The 26325-nt window shown below is 44.1% G+C and overlaps 1 protein-coding gene across 1 annotated transcript in view; it reads right to left on the bottom strand.

Annotated features, from left to right (window-relative positions):
• ARHGAP4 (Rho GTPase activating protein 4) overlaps positions 1-26325 on the bottom strand; it is a 57134-nt gene that overhangs the window by 2665 nt on the left and 28144 nt on the right. The window contains exons 9-21 of the mRNA XM_081844526.1: positions 14260-14454; positions 13677-13761; positions 12892-12919; positions 12564-12651; positions 9562-9622; positions 9292-9369; positions 7565-7699; positions 6953-7058; positions 6618-6848; positions 6355-6431; positions 5615-5768; positions 1497-1583; positions 1158-1313 (exon numbers count right to left, since the gene is read on the bottom strand). Coding sequence (XP_081700652.1) covers positions 1158-1313; positions 1497-1583; positions 5615-5768; positions 6355-6431; positions 6618-6848; positions 6953-7058; positions 7565-7699; positions 9292-9369; positions 9562-9622; positions 12564-12651; positions 12892-12919; positions 13677-13761; positions 14260-14454 — 1481 coding nt within the window. The remainder of the gene's footprint in view (positions 1-1157; positions 1314-1496; positions 1584-5614; positions 5769-6354; positions 6432-6617; positions 6849-6952; positions 7059-7564; positions 7700-9291; positions 9370-9561; positions 9623-12563; positions 12652-12891; positions 12920-13676; positions 13762-14259; positions 14455-26325) is intronic.

Here is a 26325-nt window from a genome sequence, read left to right as displayed (position 1 = left end):
CAGCATTGCCAGGGATCCTGCAATGCTTCTGCAGGTCAGTGTAGCCAGTACTGAACTAGATGGACCAGTGGTGTTCCTTGTTATAAGCCTTCTTCCTATGTTTGATTCTAAAATGAGAATCTCATGTCTACGGTCACTTTACCACTCCAAGACTCTGCCACCTCATCTGCTGCATAGGTTGTAGATCTAGCCAAAGGCCCAACTATTACATTGCCGGAGTGGTGGAGTCACTTCTGCATGGCCAGATCCCAGGCCACTCTGGTATCATCAATGCAGTTTGAAGAGAGGTTCAAAAGAGAGTTCGGATGGCCGTCTATCAGGGATTCTTTAGTGGCAATTCTGGCATTGCAGGAAGCTAGACTAGATGAGCCTCAGGTCCCATCCAGCTCTACAATTCTATGATTCTAATGAGAAGCAACCCACCTCCTTCTCTTCTGCCCCGGGGCAAGGGCTTCCCATGGACCTTACTAGAGCTCTGATGCCCTGAGCACACCCAGCTGAAGGAGGACAGACAGACAGCAGTTTAATTCTTTATTACAAAGCATGAACTTGTGGTAGCTCCTAAGGTGCACCGAACACTCACGTTCGCTTCTGGTGGCTAAGCAGCTGGCATCCCCTCCCCAGGCTAGTGCTCCAAGCTGTTGAGCAGAATGGCGACCACATCTCCACCCAAACTTAGGTACTCTTGCCTGATGGGATGTGTGCAAACAGCCTGCAGCTTCTCCTACATGGCTGTTGCCACTGTGCCTGCCTCTTCAAACCCCTCCTGGTCCTTGGAGACAGCAGGGAAGAGGGATTCTACCAGCCACCTCTCTAAGGACATGTCTCTTCCTCTTCTCCTGGCATGTTCTGCACCTCCTCCCCTGTCTCCAACTGCTCAGCCTCTTCCCTTCCTCCAGCCCCGACTCCTGCCTCGTGGGAGGCACAAAACCCCACAAATGGTAAAGCCCTTCCCCTGCCTCTGCTACACACCCTGCCAGTCCCTGACACCTGGGAATACAAGAGTCATAGAATTGTAGAGTTGGAAGGTCCAGCCCCCTGCAATGCAGGAATCTCAACTAGATCATACATGGAGAGATTGCTATCCATCTAACGTACATTTGCAACCACGAGGAATTTCACCCACCTACCCATGCTTTCTTCTTCATTGCTCTCACCTTTCAGTTGGGTGAAAGGTCCTGGGCTGGGCAGGCTGCAGGAGGGGGAAGGACAGGCGGCCCCCATCCATGAAGGGCGATGCCAGCTTGCGGATGGGGCTGCTCCCTCCACCACGCTGGCGACCCCCACCACCCGCATCCGAATTCATCCGCAGCCTGGGAAAGAGAGAGAAAGAGCATCTGCTTATAAGACAGATCCGGCCCCAAGGTGCCCAGGCACAGCCATCTCTGGGGTGGAATGCCACCGTTCCTACAGGTGCCGTCATCCTCCACCACGCAGCCAGCGCTGAGATGCTGCCACTTCCTGGGAAGAGGTCTGTCTGCCACACCTTCTCCTACCTGCTGGCGGGTTCAGGGAGCGGCTCATCCACAGAGGGTCCCGTGTCAATCTCTAACCTGGAACTCCGGGGGCTAGATTGTTTCTCGCTGCCAGGGTAAGCGACAGGGGGAAATAGAAACTTGTTAAAAAAAGCCGGTGGGAGGAATTTTCCTCCCGAGCTAGCCTAAGGTGCTTCCCCACAGTCACCTTTCTAGAGGTCCTCAGAGCACGGCCACAGTGGGGAGCTGCAAACACTAACTTTGCTTAGCCCACCCATGGGAGTCCTGAAGTAACTATTCAGCACAGAGGGGCATCTACCCAGCACTCCCACTGCTGTAAGGACCCTGACTCTTTTCCCTTTTATTTTTCTTAAAACAAACAAGCTTCCGCCACGGCATACGCATCATATATTTAAAGCCCATTGCTTCTTGCAAAGAATCATGGGAACTGTAGTTTACCCTGCCAACAGCCACAATTCCCAATAGCCTTAACAAACTACAGTTCCCACGATTATTTGGAGGAAATTGTGCACTTTCCATGTATGTTGTGTATGCACCCTAAGTCTCTAGTCCTCTTGGAAATAAAAAGTCACTATATAGGAGCATCATGGGGCACCTGTTTCCAGTACCTTTATGACCCTCTGTTGCCCATTAGTTCTAAATATCCATGGACTTTCCTCCTGAATCTTGGTCTACACATGCAGCGGAGTGCTGGTGCTTACCTTCAAAGCCCCACATGGCTTGGGACCTGGAAACTTGAGGGATTGCCTTCTCTCACATCAAGCAGCCTCGGAGGTTATGTATCAGGTAAACCCACCAAGGGCCCCTGAAGAGAGCATCCTTTTCGTAGCGGCATCTCACTGGTGGAATTCTCACCCCAGGGAGGCTCGCCTGGTGCCTACACTAATATATTTCTATAACAAACCCCTTTATGCTTTTACCAGGCTTTTACCCTCCAATGTATTTCTCCTCCTTGCTCCCTGGGCCACGAACATATCAAGCACTGTTTTTCAGTGTTTCTGTTAGTTGATCTACCCAGGAAATTTATGATTTAAGGGCAGTATACTTTTTAAATAGACAGAGGCAGCAAAATAAGGGCCCTAGAGTCCCAATGTGGTAGACTGGATTGTGCTACTTCAGGCTGCAAATGGAGGAACTTGCCTTTTAAAAAACATTCTCTCACATAAAAGAACTCCATGCACAATGAAGGATTTAAATTAAGACCATTTGACCAAATTAAAGATAAACTGGATGGATGGTTACAATATTATCAGATCAATGAGTTGTATAAGTGAGGCATCTGATCAAGGCCTGTCTTTTAAAATGAGCTTAAAGATATATTTGCAAATGTTTGTATGTTTCATGCCAGGCAGAAAAGCAGCTGGCTAAGTACTTTGGTAGTTGTTTATCCTCCTGAACAGGGCCCCCCTGATTTATAGCAGTAACAGGAGACAAGTTTCTCAAAGTTGTAAAAGGGAAATACAGGCTGGGAGCAAAGGTTACACTGACCCTACATATTACAGAATACAATCAAGCTGCAAAAACACTAATTAAGAGTTGGTAAATAGTAAGATTTATTGTTTAACAGAAAATAATACCATGTGCCTCCCATCAGACCCTAGCCATATTTTCCTAAGGTTTAAGGCAATGAATTTTGGGGAGAGCTCATGGGGAAAGCAGCTGGCTGGGAAAGGGGGGTGTAATTTGAAGAGGCTTTTTAAAAAGCTGTGGTTTTTTTACTGAGTTCCTTTTACTTTGCAAAGGCCTTTTCTTCTAAAAAGCTATTTATGTTATGTATGAAATTTGTTGGCTTAATGTAATTAGGCAAAGGATTTAGAAAGTAAGAAATGTTAGATTCTTATGTTAGATTCTTATTTCATTGATGGTGTGTGAGAATGTGAACCCAAGATCTCTGTTTAGATAGAATTTAATAACACGAGCTATTTGTTTTAGCCATTTGTTTTGGAATGCAGGGGCAACAGGGGCAAAAGGTGATCTGATAATTAAGGTGCCTTGTCGAGGCAAATGTAAGATATATGGCTACTTGTCTGCCATTTGTGGATAGAAGGAAATATAGCTCTTTGTCTCCCATAAAAGGTAATAGGAATTGGGTGTATCTTTTATGATTGGTTCTAGCAAACAGCCAATAGGAATTTCAACCAGGCTGATTGGACAGAGGCAGCCAAAGGAGGAGCAAGGGGGCTGGGTTGAGGAAATATAAGTGCTGCCCATCAGGGCTGGAGGGCAGGCAGAGCTTTGGTAACCATATACCACTGTGCCTATAATTTATTTGTATGACAAATAAATTATTATTTCAATTTCTCTATTGCTGCGTTGAATATTTCATTCCAGCTAAGCATTAACCACAAGCAGGGTGCTACATAAGCTTGATAAGAAAAATGGTTTTTGCAACGGAAAAAACAAAATTGGAAATGGAGTTGTTAGATACTAATATTAAAAATCTATCTAAAATGTATAATTTGCTGTTAGACTGGCATTCCTCCTCTTCTTCTTCGTCTTCTTCTTCTTCTTCTTCTTTTCTTCTTCTTCATGTCATTTCCCACCCCCAGCCTGAACCAATGCAGCCCAATCTGCCACCTAAGGACTCTATGACCTCAGGCTCCTGCATGCCTAGACCAGGCCTGGCACAGCACCATCACAGAACATCACAGCTCTTCAGCTCTGTAAAAAGCTGCTTCTTGGAACAAGGTCAAAAGGTTCCTTAAAGAGACAGGCACATTTTAACTCACAAATGCACTTGTGGGTTCTGGGCAAAATGCAGAACTCCGATAATACAGAGAGGAGAATGCAACCCAGCTCCCACTCACCCACAAAGTAATCTGGCCCAGGAAATCCATATCAACCTTAATTGGACTGAGGGAAGCCACAGACCCTTTTCCTTCCCCACAGGCTGCAGTTATTGGTCAGTGGTAAACGTGGCCTGTCTTGTAAACAGCTCTTTTCTGTTCTGCAGTTGAGTCCAGGCATGGCTTCAGGGCTGCAGGGGAGGCCCTGCGTAGTCCCGCTGAGATGACTCATACGTTTTGCGCCACTTCTCATCCCACAAGTGACCCACAGGAACCCGCATGCTGTGGCCCAGCATATTAGCTAGTGACTGGCAGCCTGCTTGTGTGGCTTCAAAAGCAGTAAAAAGAGCCACCTCAGCAAAGGAAAGTGTTCCCCTTCCAAAACAGGAAAGCATTTACAAGGTGTCACAACTAGCTGCCTGGAACAATGAGGTGCTGTATATAGTAGGACAGCCCCAAAGAAACGATAAAGACGAAGGCTGTGGTAATAGGACAGTTGATGGTGCCAGAGGTTTCCATAAACTTCTTTTGGCAAACACGCCCCCCAAGAGGGAGGGAATGAACGCTTCTTCCAAATAAGACAAGTGAACTGCAGTTGCTGTGGGGCATAAACAACAGCCCAAGAGTGGAGACACCCCAACATTCAGGCAGGACGCCATTCATGCAATTAGCATGTGGCTTTTTATAAAGTAAATTGCAGTCAAAGGGGAGAGGAATCCAGAATCCAGGCATATTAGGCAGGGGGGGCAGGGATGTAGCTTTAGTTCTTTGCCCCCAGCCACATCCCTCATCTCGACCAGGCCCCGTGTGGCTTCTACTGGCTTTTGAGAAGGAGCTCCTCCCTTGCGTCCCCAGTGTCAACAGCATAGGAACACAGGGGAGCTGCCTTTTAATGAATCAGACCAATGGTCCACCTCAGTTAGTATTGTCTACATGGACTGATCGCCACTGTCTAGATTACAGACAGGGTTCTCTTCTGGGTGGGACCTGGAGAGGCCAGGGATCAAACCGGGTTCTTTCTGCATGCAAAGTTCTGTCACTGAGCTACCATATCTATATAGTGATATGAACTGGGGCTGCAGTGGGAGATGAAGAGTTAGGGACCCACTAGCACCCATCCCAGGGAGTACACTCATCCAGTGCTTTGAATGTGCTTTGGTTGATTAGCAGAGAGGACTTTGGGAAGACTTCACCCCCGGCTACCTTGATGCTTCCACTTCTCCAGCTTATTTCATTAAACCTAGCTTTACAGTTTAGGAGTAAGTAACTCTCTTCACACGGGCCAATTGCCACTCTCTTCCCCAGGTCTTCCCTTCAAGGTGTGCCACTCACCTGTCAGGCAGGACAATGGGAGGCACTAGTCCCCGGTTGTTGCCACGCTCACCTCGCCGCCAGCCAACTGGGCCCACTCGCTGTGGCGTAAAGCGCTCCTCATGTTGAACCGCAGAAACAGAGCGAGGCACCGTCTCGGACTGGGAGTCACACTCTGGGAGGGCAAGAAGGCACAAGACCAGAAGCTGGACATATTCTCAATTTGGGTCTGGGCAAGATGTTTCTGCAGATCCCAAAAGGAAACATGGTGGCTTAAACGGAGGACTGAGGGCTCTTCCCAAGGACCTTGCCCAACTCAGGGCAGTTGTCAACTGCTTGCGATAGATGCCAAGACAAAGCCTGAGCTAGACTATGACCCCAGAGAATTCTTGGTGACAAAGCAGATCTAGCCAGTTTTGGTACTTGCGTGTCCATAAAAAAAAGAGGGGGCATCCATAACACATTATTAAACAGGAGGTCAAATATTATTTCAAGTGGCTTCTGAAATGGCCATTGTTATTTTATGGGTTGGAATAATGTATACTGTAGGGGTGCTCATCTAATATTACTGTGACAACCTGGAGATGGGCTGGTCACTATATGTATCGGTACTCTCTGTGGGTGCATTTGTGACCCAGGCCAAGTCCTTCCAGTAGCGCTGCCTTCAGTAACTGGGATGATGGGCAGATTTGGTCCTACCACCTGGGCTGCAATCTGGGGCATATGGTAACCCCAGCTGCACATAACTCCCCACCACTCACCATCTTCGCTAGCTGGTGTTTCGGGGGTCCCCTCCGTCTCAGGCTCCTCTGCTGTGGCCTCCAGTGGCAACACGTCACTGTCAGCAAGAAGGAGGGAAATAAGAGAGTGTGACAGTTACCATTTCCTTGCAGGGGTCTTTCCAGTGGGATGGAGGAATGAGCATTACCAGCTATGCTGAACCACATGCAAATTTCACACACACACAACCCCTCACTGCTCCTTTGCTCACAGCACCCACCCTCTCCCCATCGCCCCTTCATACCAGTACTCCTCCTCAGCCAGGGCCATGACCTTCTCATACTGGGGGCCGGGCAGTTGGCTGGTCCCAGGGAAGATGGCCTCGTGATGCACGATCAGGCACTTCACCACCTCGTTGATGTGGGGCTGCACCGACACAGCATCCTGGCCTGCAGGGACGGTCACCAAGGTAGGGCCAAAGCACACAGCTAGGTTGTGGGGATCCATCATGTTCTCATCGCTATAGTGAGACAAGCTGAGGGAGGAAGAAGGTGTGTGTTACAGGGGAGGGGCCTCCTAGCCCCAGGGAGCGCTCTCTCTCGCCGTCTCCATCTGGCCACTCAGCACCTGCATACTCACTGGTTGAGGAAAGCAAAGAGGTACCGCAGGACCACCAACACAGCAGGTGGGAGCTGGGAAAGGAGAGCCCGGAGGTGGGAGATACGCTCAGCCGAAGATTCGAGTTCTGAGAAGAGACCATCAGAGGGGGCAGCATGTATTGGACTTGGATTCACGTAAACACACACACAAAGAAAGAGGGTATGAGGTCCCACACTTGAGTCAGGATTTGTAAGCTTGCTGAGCAAACAAACACACAGCTGAAGTCTCCAGTTCTTGGTCTCCTCCTCTTGCTTCTTGGTGTATTATTTGTGCTTTAACCTTCAGAAGTATCTGAAATGTTTCCATGATTAAGTCATGCTATTGTTCCAGCAGCTGAGACCTAGAGGCTTTTCCATTCTGCCCAGCCCAGCTGAGAGTCTCAGCAGCTCAAAAGCTGCTCCTCTTTCTCCTCACTTCCGTTTGTCACTTCTGTACAGCACTGTCAACATTGGGGACTACAAGCTGTACTAGGATCGAGTAAGTGTGTGCCATAATGTCAATCCTATGCACGCTAGTTACTACAGGCACTATATATCAACAAACGAACAAGAATAATGAAACAGGGGTCTGCACATCTGCGCACAAACTTACGGGCTGTTGCCAGCAGCTCAGGGACAATGTCACTAGGAAAGAGTGGCTTCTCCAATCCCCGAAAATACAGTTTCAGCACTCCAGCTACTGAATCCAAGTCATGGTGCATGTAGCCACCTCTCAGTGGGTCCTCGCCTGGTGAAGAGGGAGCAGTCATTACAGCAATCCCTTTCTTAACCTTATCACATGGTCTCTCATGAACCCATCTTTTTACTTTGGCCTTCAGTGGTTGATGGTACAGTGAGTTCCAGAAACATTGCTATGGTCTAGTTTTGTATGTTTAGGCTGTTCTGAATTATTGTTACATTTGCACTTCTTAAAGTAATATTTTGAAGTTTTAAATGACTCTAATTTATATTTTATTATGTCATGACATAATTTTGTGAGTACAATTTTTTTCTCTTGAAGAGCAGGATATAAATCTGTTTACTGGTCATCTTTGAACTGCTGTGTTGCAAGAGCAAAAGCATTTGGACGCAGGAGAGTGTCTTCACAATCCCTCCTCCTCAGCCATGAAACTTCCTGGATGAACTTGGACAAACTAGCCTCTCCCACTAACCTACCTCAAAGGGCTGTTGTGAGCATAAAGGAGGAAAGAATTGTGCATGGAAATTGTATTGAGATTCCTTTGGGGTATGATATTTAAAAAGAGAATGCTATAGAAGCAATAAATACATAATTGTGTCCAAGCAGAGTGACTGATTTGGAGAGAGAGGTGGGTGTCTTTCAGAGGAAGCGCCTGCAGAGGAAGTCGTCCTAGGGGAAGGGCGATGGATCAGTGGGTAGAACCCTGGCTTCATAGGCACATACACGCAAGCTCAACTGCTGGAATTTTCAAGCAGGGTTGGGAAAGACCCCAGGCTGTTCGAATCCCTGGAGAGCCCCTGCCAGTCAATGCTGACAAGAGGGGGCTAGATGGACCAACAGTCGGACTTGCTATGAGGTAACGTCTTGCATTCCCTTTAGCCTAGAATCACCTCCCACTAATAATCCCATTTATCTGCAGGAAAGCTATGGTGTAAACTTTTACTATTAGCCACCCAGAGAACCTTAGCTATTGGGCATCATATAAATACTGAAAACAAAATAAATCGAGAACTAGGCAGTGAAGAAAAGGCCTCCTTGCACATGCTCCATGGCTCAGGTTAAATGCCCAAGCTCCTTCCAGAGCCAGCACACTGACTTCGCTCTTCACCTGCACATCAGCTACGCCTTCCTCCCTTGGCGCAACATCCTTCCAAGTCCTTTCTCTCCTGACTCCTGGCTGATGTACATCCTTTGTTCATTATTTTGTGCCCCATGGGAAACTGTGACCCCCACCACTGCCCTTTCCCCTCCTTCTGGCAAACTCTAAGGCTCATCAAATTTGCCCTCTACTCCTCTCTCTTCGCTGCACACCTCATCACCTTTCACGGTGGCTCCCGACTTGCAGAAGGCTCTCCCCAGGGAGGCTCGCCTGGCACCTTCCTTACATACCTTTAGGCACCAGGCCAAAGCATTTCTCTTCCGCCAGGTGTTTGGCTGATTAGCATTCTACAGCTTTTTAAATGTGCTTGGGGACGTGGGGTTATTGGTTTGTCTTTGTCTTTGTTTTATTATGCATTTTGCATGCTCATTTTGTATTTTGTTTTTATTGTGAACCACCCTGCAATCTTCAGGTGAAGGGCAGTATACAAAGGAGATGATGATGATGATGATGATGATGATGAAGAAGAAGCCTCACTCACCTTTCTCAAAGGCATTCCGGATCTCTGATACCTGTGCTTGGGACCCTGGCACTCGAAAAATACCTTCATGCTGGAGCCCTGGGGAGAAGAAGAAGAAGAAGACAGGTCGGGGGAGAGAATCCAGTCGCATGTTTCAGCAAGGAAATTCCCCCTTACTGCTGGGATCCACTCACTGCTATGCACAAGTTGGAGGTCCTTTTGAAACCTGTGAGTCTGGTACACATCCCCTAAGGGAAGCATTTGCTGGGAGGGGAGAGGGGCTCAGCTTACCATGGAGATTGATGAAGCGGATGCAGCTCTCCACGACAAGGGGCACAGCCTGGCCTGAGCTCTGGAGTTACGGAAAGGAAAGGAAAATGTCACAGAGCAGCTTCATCACAGAACAACCAGGACTGTGTGGATGCTCCCTTTCCACAGGAGCCCATCAAAAGCATAGAGTGTAATTTTGGGGGCAGAATTCAGCTTCCTGATAGTCCCAGCTTTCATTTTTTTTAAAAAAAAGTTTCCAGCTCTCTTGATTGTGAATATACTTATTTACCGTATTAATACAGTAATTACATTTGTTTTCTCCCATGGTCAGTATAGTGTGGAAGGGACATTGCCAGTTCAGAGTTTATCTTCGCCTTGGAATCATTACTTGGCCTTAGGCCAACCACTCTCCAGTCTCAGCCTCACAACCTCAGTAGGGGGAGAGTAATGCAGCCTTTACTGGGCTGTTGTTAGGATTACTAGGATAAGAGATAAGAAATGAAATAATGGAAATGCCATAATATATATTATTATTACTATTGTGAGTCTTATTCTATTATTATTATTATTATTATTATTATTATTATTATTATTATTATTATTTCTTTCCATAGTGTTCAAGCCCTAAACCTGTTTCCCAGACTTGCAAAGACACAAGCAGGTGATCTGCAGGGTTCTCTCTCTCTGTCTTATGTATAGAGAGAGAGAGAGAGAGAGAGAGAGAGAGACTACCAGCTAGTGCAATGTAGAATCAGACTGCTGGGAAGACCTGGGTTCAAATCCCTCCCCCTGCCCTGCCATGGGCCAGTTGCTGTCTCTCAACCTAAGCTGCCTTACAGTGTTGCTGTGAAGGCAAAATGGAAAGCGGAGGAAAGAGCCACCATGTGCACTACCCTAAGTTTCCTGACAAAAGGGTAGGATTTAAGTGCAAATCAGTCCATCAGATTCCTAGTGGCTGGGGCTGGTCTTCAGTGCCTTATGCAGCTCCTCACCTCCCCACAGTTAGCAAGACCAGAATGAATTGTGCACAATTTCCCTTCGCCTTCATGACTTCTGCAGGCCAAATAAATTGGTTCTTTTTATAGCAGAATTATTATTATTTTCAGAGCAGTATATATACAGCTCTGACCATGTCCCACCTAGGAAAATGGCTCCACCCTGTCCAGAATATTATAATATAGCTCCAGGTTATAAATACATACCCACTCCTATTATTGTTATTGTTGTTATGCACCCTACAACAATGAAGAAGCGACTCTTACAGATGTGCAAAAAATAAATGCTAAGCAGACATAAGTGGAATCTCTCATTTACATGTCATTCCCCTGCGCTGCAAATGAGGGAGACCTCTGAATTATGAGGAAGAGTCTTTACAGTCATGTCAAACTCAAGCTTATTGGCACTGACAAAGCAAAGAACCATGTTATGGCCTAGAAATCCCACTAGATGGTGCCAGAGTGAATGCAATTCTCCCTCTAAGGCAGGCGTGATCTGGAGAGCACCAGGGCATGAACCATGGCACAACAGGATGTCAAACATTAACTTCCCTCAGTCCTGTCAGGCCACTTAGGGGTTTCCAAACAAGATACTGGACCACCATGAGGGATAGGAAGTTGGTGCCCTTTTTTATTTTTTCACAAGAATAGGTCATGGGGCTGACACACTACTGTCTGCTCTTTGCATGTGAGATTCAGTCCTGTATACCTGAAGGAGCGTCTCCACCCCCATCATCCAGCCTGGACACTGAGGTCCAGCTCCGAGGGCCTTCTGGCGGTTCCCTACCTGCGAGAAGCGAGGTTACAAGGAACCAGGCAGAGGGCCTTCTCTGTTGTGGTGCCCTCCCTGTGGAATGCCCTCCCAGCAGATGTCAAGGCAATAAACAACTATTTTACTTTTAAAAGACAACTGAAGGCAGCCCTGTTTAGGGAAGTTTTTAATGTCTGATGCTGTATTGCTTTTAATATTCAGTTGAAAGCCACCCAGAGTGGCTGGGGTATAAATAATATATTATTATTATTATTATTATTATTATTATTATTATTATTATTAAATATTGTTTGCAGGTGTGCATGGGTGGGGCTCTGGGTTCAAAGAGCCACAGAGCTGCCCCCGCTGTGTGTCTTGCTCCCCTCTTCCTGGTAATATCTGTGAGAAGAGATGCCCTCATGCTGTGCACTTCTATCCCGGCAGTGATGTCACACATGTTGCACATTGTACATGCTCTCTCAAGCTCACCTCCGTGGGAAGGACTTGGCTTTAGCTACCAGAAATCAGAGGTGGAGCTTAGGTAATTTCCCCAAGCCATTCTGAGGGCTCGGGAAAATGTCCCTGACCGTCCTGGCCAGCCTTTCCCACCCGACTAAAGCTCTCCCCACTGCCGCAATCTGAAGCACACTCTCCTCCTTCCATTTCAGTCAGTGGATTGGAAGGGGCCATCCACTCGGGGTAACATGTGGTTGCAACATGCAGTCGCTATTCATCACAAGCACAGGCCGAGAGCTCCCTGTTACAAGCAAACAAAGAACAACAACAAAAGGAGATTGGAAGCAGCATGTCCAAAACACACAAGCAGGGAGGAGTGTCACAAACATGCACCCACAGGGATGCAGCTTCACACACCTCGGTGTGCAAACCATGCACACATGCAAAGGCAGCACTTCATGTTCCCACAAACACTTGTGCACAAGTTACACACAACAAATATGTGCAAGCTCTCTTCACAAAAACTAGAGAAGCATCCTCTCCGTGCCTGTCGCATTGCTGGTCCCATCTGCTCTGCCTGCCCACCCCAGTCATGTACCTGCTTCCGTGTCTGCAGCCTCCTCCTCCTTGGGGCAGCACGGACAGGAGAGACAGAGTCAGCAAGCACATTACAAGCAGCGGGAGCAGCGGGTGCGACTGGGAAGAGCCAGAGGCAAAAGCAGGGCCAGGGAGGCAGAGAGTTCTTGTACTAGGCAGAGGGCAAGAAAGCGGGGCTAGAAGGAGCTGGGCAGGAGGGCATAGCTCAGGGCAGCAGCCAGTACCTCCAGAAAGGCCTGCAGGTCACCCCCGAAGAGCTTGTGGTGGTAGCACGAGGGCAGGCGGGAATGCCGGATGCGCTGGGACTGTGGCCTAGAACCAAGGTTTGTGTAGGGTGGGGAGGAAGGAAGATGTCAGAGACTCCCCCAGAGCTGGAACTGGACTCCTTCCCATAGTTCTGCTTGGTTCCTCAACCACAGAATACACAGTGGAAGCCTTCACTGCCCCACTGGGCACAGGGGAAGGGGCAACACGCAGAGTGCCCATCTCTCCACCCCCAACACTGCCATGTGAGTATCCGCCATTTTCATGACCCCTTCAGCTTCCTTTTACCTGGCCAGTTCTCGATCCACAGCAGCACCTGGGAGAGCAAGGAAATAGAAGACAGGGAAGTTAACATCTGGAGTCCTGGATCTCTGTGGCCATATCTACACCTCAAATTTATGATGAAGACAAATGTACACAGCTTCACCAGCAAGCATGTGATGGAAGCACCTCCATTTGCCATTTACAGCCTGCTCATTCTCAGAAAGTGGAATTGCAGATTGACACAAGAGCTAGCCAATGAAACGAGGCTTCTTACTCTCCTGCTTTTTTAAGCAAGACTGGGTACATTTCAACTATAAAAGCCAAATCCTTCACCTCTTGCAATAGTTTTTATAGTGTTCTAAAACAATGTAAAATCCTAAATAAATTTAAAATGCTGAATTTAAATGTGTCAGCTGCTAGGAGTTTGAGAAGGGTAAGAGAAACAGGCAGCCTTCCTAAAGTATGATGGTCAGACAGTTAGAATTTGATGCACGTGCTGTGTGTGTCTTTGAAATGAGTGGAGGTGAGGGAACAAAGCTACTCTAAAAAGGGACATCTATCTTCACCCTGACGCTGGAATACCTGCAATCACTTTTCCTATAAGAAACCCTGGAGACAACAGTTTTGCGGGGAGCCTGGAGGATTCTTAGCTCAGATCCTCACTACTTCACAAACTCCTGGGTTTATTTGCAAGAAAGGCTGGCAATTAAACAGATATAAAACTACAGCTAATTTTTGTACTCCAAGCCATCCCGAATCCCCATGCCTCATCTAGCCCAAGGCTGGCAATCTACTCCCCATGTTCTCACCCTTCTCTATCGCCTCCTTCATCTGGTCATGCTTTGCTTGTAGTTTGGTTTGAATGCTTCGTCCAGAGAGATATTCTTTGAATTTCTGCACAAGAGACACCAAGAAGTCTGTTATCAGAGAAGACAGCAGGGAGACCTCAGGCTCTAAGACAGAAAGAGGGGCTGGGATTACAGCTCTGTCCCTGGGAAGACCTAGAGAAGCCTTCCGGGGGCAAGCAGAAGAGAAAGGGACCTCACTCGGGACAGCCTTGCCATGGCCAACAGGGGCATAAGTTCTGGTGGCCTAATCAAAAGTGGGGGCAGGGAGATATCTCCAGAGCAGGATCCACTGCATGACCACAGCCTGGAAAGGTATCTGCTCCCATGTCAAATGCAAGGGGTCCTGTGCTTGGCTCTCTTGCTCTTTTCACTTATGCACCACTTTCCATCACAAAACGTTGTGGTCTGGACTGCATAGGTGGGACTTGCAAGAGGCTGATGAGCAGCCAGGCCCACATTTTGGGCCATGGGGATTCGCCTTTTGGATACCATCTATCAAAACGGCCTTGAATGTTCATGGTTCTAAGAATCTTTGGCTGGGTACCATGATGTAGAAGCTCTCCGTCTCCTGCTGGTTGGCCCGGCGCTTTGCCAAGGCCTGCTTCCCACCAGCATCAGAGCCGGTAGACTTGAGCGACTCCGTCGACTGACAGCCCTGAAAGGCATCCAGTGCTTCTGGCTCCTCCGCTGCCAACAGGTCCACCAGGCTTTGCAGGGTGGCCTTCAGAGTCTTGTTTACCTGTGGAAGGAAGCAGAAAACTCTACACCGAGAGCCATTGACAGTGGACTGCTGGCGCTTAACAAAGGGAATGAATGTTTCCCTTATAATGAAGGGGCTGGGAAGGCGGATGGAAGGTGAATGATTATCTTTCCCCTGCCCAATAATTGTTCCCTGCAAATGACCCCCAGCTATTCTTTTCTTAAAGGAAAAAAGCAACAAGAAGGAACCAAAACCCAAGTAAGTCATAGGGGCAGCTGACACTGGCAAATCAGTGGGATCAGGAAGGGTTATACTCCAATAATTAATAATAATAATAATAATTTATTATTACTACCCCGCCCATCTGGCTGGGTTTCCCCAGCCACTCTGGGCAGCTTCCAACAAAAGATTAAAAATACATTAAAACATCAGTCATTAAAAACTTCCCTAAACAGGGCTGCCTTCAGATGTCTTCTAAATGTCATATACGGTAGCTATTTACTTCTTTGACATCTGATAGGAGGGCTCCCATTTGCTAATCCTCTCCTTTCTTGTTTTAAATTGCTAAGACTTTTAGTCGTGATAATATATTCATAAATTTGGCAAACTATAAGCTAGCTAACTACTGTATGTGCCTCCCCGCTGCCCTGTTTTATCACAGCAAATGTGGAGTTGGGACCAAACATTTGCCCCCATAATGCCTACCTAGTAAGGTCTTAAGTGACATACAGTGGTGCCTCGCAAGACGAAATTAATCCGTTCCGCGAGTCTCTTCGTCTAGTGGTTTTTTCATCTTGCGAAGCAAGCCCATTGACGGCTTAGCGGATTAGCACTATTAGCGGCTTAGCGGCTTTTAGCAGCTTATTGGCTTATCGGATCAGCTGATAAGCGGCTTAGCGGCTTAGAAAAAGGGGGGGAGGGAAAAAAGTCGGAAAAACTCGCAAGACATTTTCGTCTTGCGAAGCAAGCCCATAGGGAAATTCGTTTTGCGAAGCGCCTCCAAAACGGAAAACCCTTTCGTCTAGGGAGTTTTCCGTCTTGCGAGGCGTTCGTCTTGCGGGGCACCACTGTATTAGTGTACACACACATCCCCTGGGTCTTGGGTGGTGCAGTGCAGGTTAAGCTCTAGGCTTATTAAATGTGTACATTGCTTCCTGCTAAAAAGGAGCAGGGCTGTAGCAGACGGAAGGCAGAAAGCAGCGGGCTTAGTTCTCAACAAATCCCACTGACCACTATGGAATGTGGGACATGGTTCATTCATATGCTCTATATCTGAATAAGATTCATCTCAAATAATGGGGGTGAGGAGGCTTAGTGGCAGAGCATCTGACTTGCACGCAGAATGGCCCAGGTTCAGTCCCCAATGGAGTCTCCAGGCTGGGCTGGGCAAGACCCTGACCGAAACCCTGGAGAGCCACAGCCTCCGTACTGGGGGCGGATGAGGACTGACTTGATATAAGGCAGCTTCCTGTGTTCCTAAAATAAAAACCAAAGGGCTTGGATTTTCCTAAATACTCCACAAAGCCCCACAAAGCACCCTGTACAGCAGTGATTCTGAGTGTAGCTTGCAGCTGTTTGTATTTGCCTAGATGGGTGAGTAACAACCTCCCCCTAGCGCTCCTTCCTCTGACCAGGGACACCCACTGATCTCTGCTGCCACATAGCCATCAAGAGCAGAGGGGAAGCAAAACAGAAAGTGAAGTCACCAAGGGAGAAGACTCCCCACCCCTTGAAGTCCACTGGGGCCTGCACAGACATTCCTCACTTTCTCCCACACTCATGAGAAACTGCCACTCACTCCAACAAGCGGGAAGTTTTACGGACATACTAGATGGTTTTTATTGGAAAGGCTTCTCACAAAGATTAAAACTAAGTTACAATTAAGAGGGGGAAAGGATTTGCTGAGAAGCATATGAAAACAGTCTGTCGGAGAATCGGTTGTGAGTGTCGGGGAAATAATGGGAGACAGCGAGTTGGATTACTTTCACTTTTAAAGAAACTGCTCAATTAAAGTTACGGACCCTAAGGCATTGATTTGGAAATTACGGTAAATAGAGCCTTTTGGCTCAAGTAATAAGAAAGGAAATTTAAGACTGCGGACACCAACCTTTTTTTGCTTTTATTTGTTGGGATTTTCAAGGACTTTGTGATTATAAAACTCTCTTTTTTTAATGCGGAATACAACCCCCCCCCCCCACTCTTTGGAGCTATAAGTTGGAGATACAAAGTGCCATTTTGTTTCCAGTGAAGGAGCTTCTTGTAGCCATTTTGTTGCCAGTGAAGGAGCTTTCCCTTCCCTTGTGGATATAATTGCTGAGGATTTAATTTTTGAAGACACATTTGGACAGGACAGCTTGGAAGAAAGAGGTTTTTTCTTACAGTGGTGCCTCGCAAGACGAAATTAATTCATTCCGCGAGTTTTTTTGTCTTGCGATTTTTTTGTCTTGCGAAGCACAGACTTTGGAAAAGCTTCAAAAATCACCAAAGTCTTCAAAAACCTCAAAAAAGGCTACCACACGTGCTATGAGTTGCTCCTCAAAGTGAATGCACGGTTTTAAGAAAAAGGAAAGAAACTTGCACGACAAAGGAAACAAACTTGCAAGACGTTTTCATCTTGCGAAGCAAGCCCATAGGGGAATCCGTCTTGCGAGGTACCACTGTATATGGTGGGGTTTTTTTTCCTTTCCTTGAAGACTACCAGTCTGAATCGCCAGTCTGCACTTTGGGTCTTTCCTTCATTTTATATTTGTATTATTGGATTTAAAATAATGCGATCTCTGCAGGAGACTGTTTAAAGGGATTTAAGAAGGGAGAACGTTCTTTGTTTTATTTCGAAACTTGCAACCAATTCCAGGGATATAGCTAATCGAGTGGCAAGAAGGCATTGAAGGGTTTTTTAATTAATTTTGAGCTGGTCATATTTATGGATATAGCTATATAAGTGGCAAGAAGATTGTTTGGATACACTTATTGCACTTAAGGGTTTTGATTCACTTGCTGCATCCAAGGAGTATATCTGATAATTTTGAAGGAGTACATTTTATAACTTTTATGAACTTTCTATTCTGGTTTAAACTGAGGTTTTGGGGGGGATTTTCTCTTATTGAAATTAGAAATTGGAAATAATTGATTTATTGGAAGTGATGTTTGTTTGTTTGTTTGTTTGAGGCTGGTTTAAAGGATCTAAAGTATTAATGAATTAGGAATTGATAAGAAGCAGAGGTGGCAGGAGCAGGAGGTGATGAAGGAGACTCTACAGAGTTGGAAGAGGAAGAGGAGCGAAGCAGAAAGGATAAAAGAAGAGGAAGAGGAGAAAAACGGGAAGAGGAAGAGGAAATTGAAAAAGAACAAGAAGAGGAAGAGAAATAAAAATATAAGAGGAAAAATATTTAATTGGCAGACACTATGGCACTAAAATTATGGACATGGAATGTGAATGGAATAAACGATTAAAAAAAAGGAATAAAGTGGGACAATATTTAAAACAAAAGAATTTGGATATTATTTGTTTACAAGAGACTCATGTTAAAAAAATGCACAGGAAAATCTTAATTAAAAAAAATTAGGAAATGAATTTATTTCATCGGATAATAGCAAAAAGAGAGGGGTGGTATTGTACATAAAAAAACAAATTAGAGGCACAACAATTATTTAAGGATGAAGAAGACAGGATTATAGCAGTCCAAGTCAATTGGCAAGGTGAAAAACTGATAATTATTGGAGTATATGCACCGAATGGCAGTAAAGCAGAATTTTTTTAAAGTCTGGAGGAAAAATTATTTGAACATTTGGATCAAAAAGTAATAATAATGGGTGATATGAATGGTGTGGTATCAATGGAGATGGATAGACTTCGGGCTAAAGGCAAAACGAAGGAAGGGAAATTACCAAAAACTTTTTTTGACATGGTGGAAAATTGTAACTTGGTGGATATATGGAGATTGAGACACCCATTAGAAAAACAATTTACTTTTCATTCAGAGGTAAATCAATCAATGTCACGAATTGATCAGATATGGGTTTCTAGTGAAATAACCACAAGAATAATAAAGACTGAGATTCAACCTAAAGTTCTATCAGATCACAATGCGGTTAAAGCTATTTTAAAAGGGAATGAAGAAAAATCTTTTCGGTGGAGACTAAATGAAAGTCTTTTAGATGATCAGAAGATAGTGGACAGAGCTCAGAAATGTTTAGTGGACTATTTTGTAAATAATGTTAACAAAGGAACAAAGATGAGTATGGTTTGGGATGCAAGCAAAGCTGTTATGAGAGGATTCTTCATTCAACAAAATGCAATAAAAGATAGAATGAGAGAAAAAAGGAAAAAAGAAATTTTAAGACAAATAATGGAGAATGAAAAAAAAATAACTATAAGACCTAAGGATGAAAAGGTCAAGCAAAGTATAAAAATGCTTCAGACACAATTTGCGATGATAATCAATAAAGAAGTAGAATGGAATATGAGAAGAATGAAACAAAAGAATTTTGAATTTGCAAATAAATCAGGGAAATGGCTAGCTTGGCAAATTAAAAAAAGGAAAGAACAGAACATAATTAATAAAATCAAAATAGAAGATCAAGAGATTGAGAATCCGAAAGGAATAAGGAAAGGTTTTGTGGACTTTTACCGAGATCTATATAAAAGAAAAGAGAAACTCAACATAAAGACTATGGAGGAGTATTTAATGAAGAAAAAGGTGCAAAAAATATCAAAGAGTAATAAAATTAAACTGAATGAACCAATAGAATTAGAAGAAATTCAAATGGCAATAAAGGATTTGAAGAGTGGGAAGTCGCCAGGACCGGATGGATTCAGTGCAAGATATTATAAAGAAATGAAACACACTCTACATGTACCATTGAAAGAAGTAATGAATAACATATTGAAAGAAGGAGAAATACCTGAGACCTGGAAAGAAACATATATAACGTTTATTCCCAAACAAGACTCTGATTTAACACAGGTTAAAAAATACAGGCAAATTTCATTATTGAATAATGAATATAAAATGTTTGCGAATATTTTAGCAAATAGGATGAAAAAGGTATTAAAGGAAATGATTCATAAGGATCAAACAGGTTTCCTTCCTGGTAGGCAGATGAAAGATAACATAAGAAATATAATCAATATACCGTATTTTTCACCCTATAGGACACACTTTTTCCCCTCCAAAAATGAAGGGGAAATCTGGGTGCATCCTATGGGGCGAATGCAGGCTTTCGCTGAAGCTTGGAGAGCGAGAGGGGTCCATGCACACCGACCCCTCTCGCTCTCCAGGCGGATAGCAGCCTGCCGCCCGGCGCAACAGGCGCCCTGAAGCAGAGCATCCCTCGCGCCGGGCAGACATCCGCAGCATGGGGAGCCCTGCAGGAGTTCCCTGCAGGGCTCCCCACGCTGCGGATAGCAGCCTGCTACCCGGCGCAAAGGGCGCCCTGAAGCAGAGTGCCCCTCGCGCCGGGCAGACATCCGCAGTGTGGGGAGCCCTGGGGGGAACTCCTGCAGGGCTCCCCTCGCTGCGGATAGCAGCCTGCCGCCCGGCGCGAAGGGTGCCCTGAAGCAGCGCCGCCATCCTGCTGTTCCTCGACCTGGTTCGGTTTCCCTGACCTGGTTTTGGGGGGGAAATAAAGGGAAATTTTTTTTCCTTTATTTCCCCCCAAAAAAACTAGGTGCGTCCTATGGGACGGAGCGTCCTATGGGACGGAGCGTCCTATGGGACGAAAAATACGGTAATAGAGTATCTGTCAAACAGGAAGGATAAACAAGCGATGTTGATATTTGTGGATGCCGAGAAGGCCTTTGATAATATTTCTTGGGAATTTATATTAAAGAATTTGGAATATATGGATATGGGTCAATCTTTTCTGAGTGGTATAAAGGCAATATATTCGGAGCAGAGAGCAAAATTAATTGTTAACAATGTTATAACAGAAAATATTGCCATAACTAATGGTACAAGACAAGGGTGTCCTTTATCTCCATTATTATTCATTTTGGTCCTAGAAGTCTTCCTAAGAACACTAAGAAATAATGAAAAAATAAAAGGTGTGACAGTTGGTTGTAATGAATACAAGGTTAAAGCCTTTGCCGATGACTTGGTTATAACTATAGAAGATCCTATGCAGAGCGTCAAAGAGGTGTTAGAAGAGATAGAACATTTTAGTCAGGTGTCCGGCTTTAAGTTAAATAGGAAAAAAACTAAAATAATTGCTAAGAATATGAATCAAGAGACAATAGAAAGAATACAGCAACAAACAGAGATAAATGTGGTTAAGAAAGTTAAGTATTTAGGGATTACGTTAACTCCCAGGAGTATTGACCTGTTTCAGAACAATTATGTACCAATATGGAATAAAATTAAACATGACCTAGAGGTGTGGGGAAGAATGAAACTATCATTATGGGGAAGAATTGCAACGATAAAGATGAGCATGCTACCGAAAATGTTGTTTCTGTTTCAAACAATTCCAATAATTAAAGGTGTGACAATATTTAAAGAATGGCAAAGAATAACGTCAAGATATATCTGGCAGGACAAGAAGCCAAGAATAAAATTTAAGATATTAACAGATGCAAAAGATAGAGGAGGCTTTGCCCTGCCAGACTTAAAGTTATATTATGAAGCTTCGTGTCTTTGCTGGGTGAAAGAATGGATAAAGTTAGAAAACACAGAATTGTTGGATTTAGAAGGTTATGATAATAGATTCGGTTGGCACGCGTATTTATGGTGTGAAAAGAATAGAGTGCATAAAGGTTTTGAAAACCACATCTTTAGAGGATCGTTGATTGAAGTCTGGAATAGGTATAAAAATTTATTAGAGTTTAAAACTCCATATTGCCTATCACCATTGGAGATAATGAGTGTGAAAAAGATCAATATGACAGGGAGATGGATTACATATGAGAATTTGATAATCAAAGAAGGTAATAAATGGAAATTGAAACCATATGAAGAAGTTAAAGAAAATGTGAATGATTGGTTGCACTATTTTCAGTTGAATGCAATGTTCAAAAAAGAGATGTCAGAAAGAGGTTTTCAGGAAAAGAAATCTAGGTTTCATCAAGAAATCTTAAATAGTGATGTTAAAATTTTATCAAAAATGTATAAATTATTACTTGAGTGGCATACAAAGGACGAAGAAGTAAAATCAGTTATGATTCAGTGGGCCAAAGATTTTGGTTATAATATACAATTTGATGAGTGGATAAAATTATGGAAAGAAGGAATGAAATTCACTGCATGCACTACAATAAAAGAAAATGTTATGAAAATGATGTATAGATGGTATGTAACACCAGTGAAACCTGGTAAGATGTATAAAGTCAGTAATAAATGTTGGAAATGTCAGGAAAAAGAAGGAACATTTTATCACATGTGGTGGGAGTGTAAAAAAGTAAAAGGTTTCTGAGAAATGATTTATAATGAGATGAAGAAAATGTTGAAATATACTTTTGTTAAGAAACCAGAAGCATTTTTATTAGGAATATTAGGGAATGAAATTAAAAAGAAGGATGTGAAGTTATTTAGGTATTGTCAGAGCTGCCTCTAGGTCCCAGCTCACAGAGGACCAACGCTAGCCAGTAATAACGTATAAAAGTCTTTATTGAAGGTTAGTTTCCATTTCCAAACCGCAGCGTGCAACTCTACGTCTTAGAAGCTAGACCGGCGAAGCTCCATCTGAGTCTCCGCCTCCTAGACACCAGTTTAAGACTCTAGCTTTACTCCACCTCTTCCGTTGTTCTTTCCTCCTCTGGGTCCTTCTGCCCCCTGGGGTTTCCTCCTTTCTGGACTCTTTTGACGCTGACCCCCCTGAGTCTTGCCCCTCCTTCCGGCGGGCTTTAGGACCTGGCTCCCTATCCGGGCTGCCTGCTGTGCCGCTCGCCTGTACATTTGAACTTGGCGCGCGCGCCCAGCCGGTAACTTTCCTCTTGACCGTTTCCCCGCTCTCCGATGGAGGCGTGGTCAATCCTGACTCATCTCCTCTCGCTGGTGGTGAGAACACTGGTCCCGATGCCTGGGACTCCTCCCCCCCACTGCGCTCTGGTGGGGAAGCTGGTCCTGATTTCCAACTGCTGCTCTGGGAGTCCCCGCTGGCCCCTTCCTTCTGGGGTTTCCCCCTTGGCACCCCCCTTGCCCTGGCCATCGGCGCTCCCTTCTGTGAATCTTCCGATTCGCTGGAGAGGCTCATGGAATCCCTCGGACCACTTTCATCTCCTGTGCTTCCCTCGGATTCCTCCCCCTCGCTCTCCATTTCCTCCCTCTCCTGTGCCTCTGCTCCTGAGCCCCTGACAGGTATGCAGTGACAGCAGCTAGAATTTTGATGGCCCAGAAATGGAAACAGGAAGAAATGCCGACGAGGGAAGAATGGAGAATGAAACTGATGGAATACGCAGAAATGGATAAATTAACGGGGAAAATTCGGAACCAACGCGATCAGAGATTCACCGAGGACTGGAATAAATTTACAGAGTATATCAAAAATGTATGTGAGGAGCAATTAACGCTTGTTGGCTTTCAAGAAGCTCTGTGAAAATGATTGATAGAAATGTTGCTTAAATGATATGATGAGATTAAGATTGTTAAAGTGCAATATAAATTTAAGAAATGTGAGTAATTGTGATAATATGGAAAATTGTCAGACAGGCTGAAGGAAGTCTAAAAGATGTATATGTTAGAAGTGGATGTTAAACATGGATGGAATGCATATTGGAAATTGAATAAAAATTAATTATAAAAAAAGAGGAGCATGCTTGGGGGAAGCAAAGCGTTGTATGGCTGGTGAGGGAGAAATCATGAAGCATCCCTGGCTCTCATCCACTCAACCAAACGGAACGCCAACTGTGAAATTTCTAGCTGTTGACCTGAAGCCACTTCCTTCACCTCACCAAAAAGAAAGGAAACAGCCCCAGGACTAGAAAAGCACTAGAAAGCAACATGAAAGGCAGGAAAAGCTGCATAATACAAAAGGATACCTTTCACTATTGCATAAAAAAAAATCAAATACACTTGGCCCACCAGGGTCTGTTCTGGGGGTCCGCGCACAAAGGCAAAATCATGCAAAATCAGGAACCCCCAAAACTGCTCCCTCCTCCCCCCGTAAGGCAGAGGGAAACTTAACATACCTTACAGAAAGGAAACCCGGGGATACTCCCAGAGCCCTTGCGATGCCTTCCCAAATATGAGCCCAGAGTTTCCTTTCTGACAGGTAAATGACCATGCAGAACTGCTTTTTAAAAATGTATATGTGATTTTATATTGTTTCATCTAGTTTTATCTAGCTGAGCTTTAAAATTTTGTAATTGGTGTTTTTATCTTGATACGGGTCATCGACCGTAATAAAATGACTTGACTTGACTTGACCTTCCCAGAGCCTGGCAAACAAGGAAAACCCACTGGGTGCACAGGTGGTAGGGAAATAAATAAATGGAGACAGAGGAATATCAAGCCCCCCCCCATTAATTCATTCATTTCTCCACCACTTGCAAAAGGTTGTGGTAGTAGGTGTATAGTGGGTGTAAGTTGCAGGCCCACTGCTTATGGTTTTTTTTTTTTTTTTTAATAATAATTTTTATTGATTTTACAACATAAACAAAGAACAAACAAACATAATGCGACTTCCCCAAACCTCCCCTTCACTGCATCCAAATTTCAAAATTTTTAGCAATTCTTCATCCCATTTTTATATTTAATTCTCTTTAAAAAGAGTTTCTGCTTTATAAATTTCGATTTATAGCTGTAATTCTTAGTGTCCAATCCCCTGACATCTTAACATTCCGAAATTTTACAACAATTTTTAAGATAGATTTTAAATTTTTTCCAGTCTTCTTCCACTGTCTCTCTCTTCTGGTCACGGATTCTGCCGGTCATCTCTGCCAGTCCCATGAATTCAGTCACCTTGGTCTGCCATTCTTCCAGAGTAGGTAATTCTTTAGTCTTCCAATACTTCGCCAAAAGGATTCTTGCTGCTGTTGTTGCGTACATAAAAAAGGTCCTATCTTTCTTTGGTACCAATTGGCCGACCATGCCCAGGAGAAAAGCCTCCGGTTTCTTTACAAATGTCCACTTAAGGATTTTCTTAATTTCATTATAGATCATTTCCCAGTAGGCCTTAATCTTTGGGCAGGTCCACCAAAGGTGATAAAAGGTTCCTTCACATTCATTACACTTCCAGCAATTGTTATTGGGCAAATGATATATCTTTGCAAGCTTGACTGGGGTCATGTACCACCTATAGATCATTTTCATTATGTTCTCTTTCAGGGCACTACATGCCGTAAATTTAATACCTGTGGTCCATAACTGCTCCCAGTCAGCAAACATAATATCATGACCAATATCTTGTGCCCACTTAATCATGGCTGATTTAACCGTTTCATCTTGTGTGTTCCATTTTAGCAGCAGATTATACATTCTAGACAAATTCTTAGTATTGGGTTCTAGCAATTCTGTTTCTAACTTTGACCTCTCCTTCTGAAATCCTAGTTTTCTGTCCTGCTTAAAAGTTTCATTAATCTGGTAGTAATGTAACCAATCTCGGACTTTAGGTTTCAATTTCTCAAAACTCTGTAGTTTCAACTTTTCACCATCATATTCTATAATTTCACAATATTTTGGCCAGTCTGTATCCATGTTCAATCTTTTTACCGCCTTAGCTTCCATTGGTGACAGCCACCTGGGGGTTTTACTTTCAAACAAATCTTTATATCGATTCCATACATTATACAATGCTTTCCTAATAATATGATTTTTAAAATTTCTATGTACCTTTACCTTGTCATACCATAAATATGCATGCCAACCAAAACTATTATCATAACCTTCCAGGTCCAGAATGTCTGTATTCTCAAGAAGTAGCCATGGTTTCAGCCAGCAAAAAGCTGCTGCTTCATAATAAAGTTTTAAGTCCGGCAGGGCAAAGCCCCCTCTATCCTTTGCATCAGTCAAAATCTTAAATTTAATTCTGGGTTTTTTGCCCTGCCAGACAAATTTAGATATATCTTTCTGCCACTTCTTGAAACAGTCCATCTTATCTAAAATTTGCAATGTCTGGAACAAAAACAACAATCTCGGCAATACATTCATCTTAATTACAGCAATTCGGCCTAACAAGGAAAGTCTCAATCTTGACCATATATCGAAATCTTTCTTCACTTCAGCCCAGCATTTCTCATAGTTATCTTTAAATAGGTTCACATTCTTAGATGTTAAATTCACCCCCAGATATTTTACCTTTTTAGTAATTTCCAAACCAGTTTCTCTTTGAAAACTGTCTTTTTCCCCCACCGTAAGATTTTTTTCCAACACCTTTGTCTTGTGTTTATTCAATTTAAAACCTGCTACCTGACCAAATATTTCAATAAGTTCCAGAACTCTTTTTGTACTAGTTTCTGGCTGTTGTAATGTCAAAACTAAGTCATCTGCAAATGCTCTTAGCTTATAATGTTTAGTTCCGACCTGTATACCTTTAACCAGCTGGTCTCTTCTAATCATATTAAGGAAAACCTCCAGTACCGATATAAACAATAGAGGGGAAATTGGGCATCCCTGTCGTGTCCCTTTCTCTATTGGAATTTCATCCATAACCATACCATTTACAATAAGTTTGGCCTTTTGCTCAGAATAAATTGCACTTATACCATTTTCCAAGTTCTTGCCTACCCCCATTCCTTGGAGATTCCTCTTCATAAAGCTCCAACAAATATTGTCAAAGGCTTTCTCTGCATCCACAAAAATCAAAACAGCTTTTCTATTTATGTCAGTTTCCAAAAGTTCTAGAATATCTATAATATTCCTCACATTATCTGACAATTGCCTGCCTGGTAGAAAGCCTGTTTGGTCCCTGTGAATCTCCTCTAACAGAACTTTTTTGAATCTTTTTGCTAGAATGTCTGCAAAAATTTTATAATCC

This window comes from Podarcis erhardii, assembly GCF_964252035.2.
Source record: "Podarcis erhardii genome assembly, chromosome: 17".
Classification (NCBI taxonomy): Eukaryota; Metazoa; Chordata; class Lepidosauria; order Squamata; family Lacertidae; genus Podarcis; species Podarcis erhardii.
Note: the sequence above shows the minus strand (reverse complement) of the source record. Positions and strands in the feature narration are given on the sequence as shown.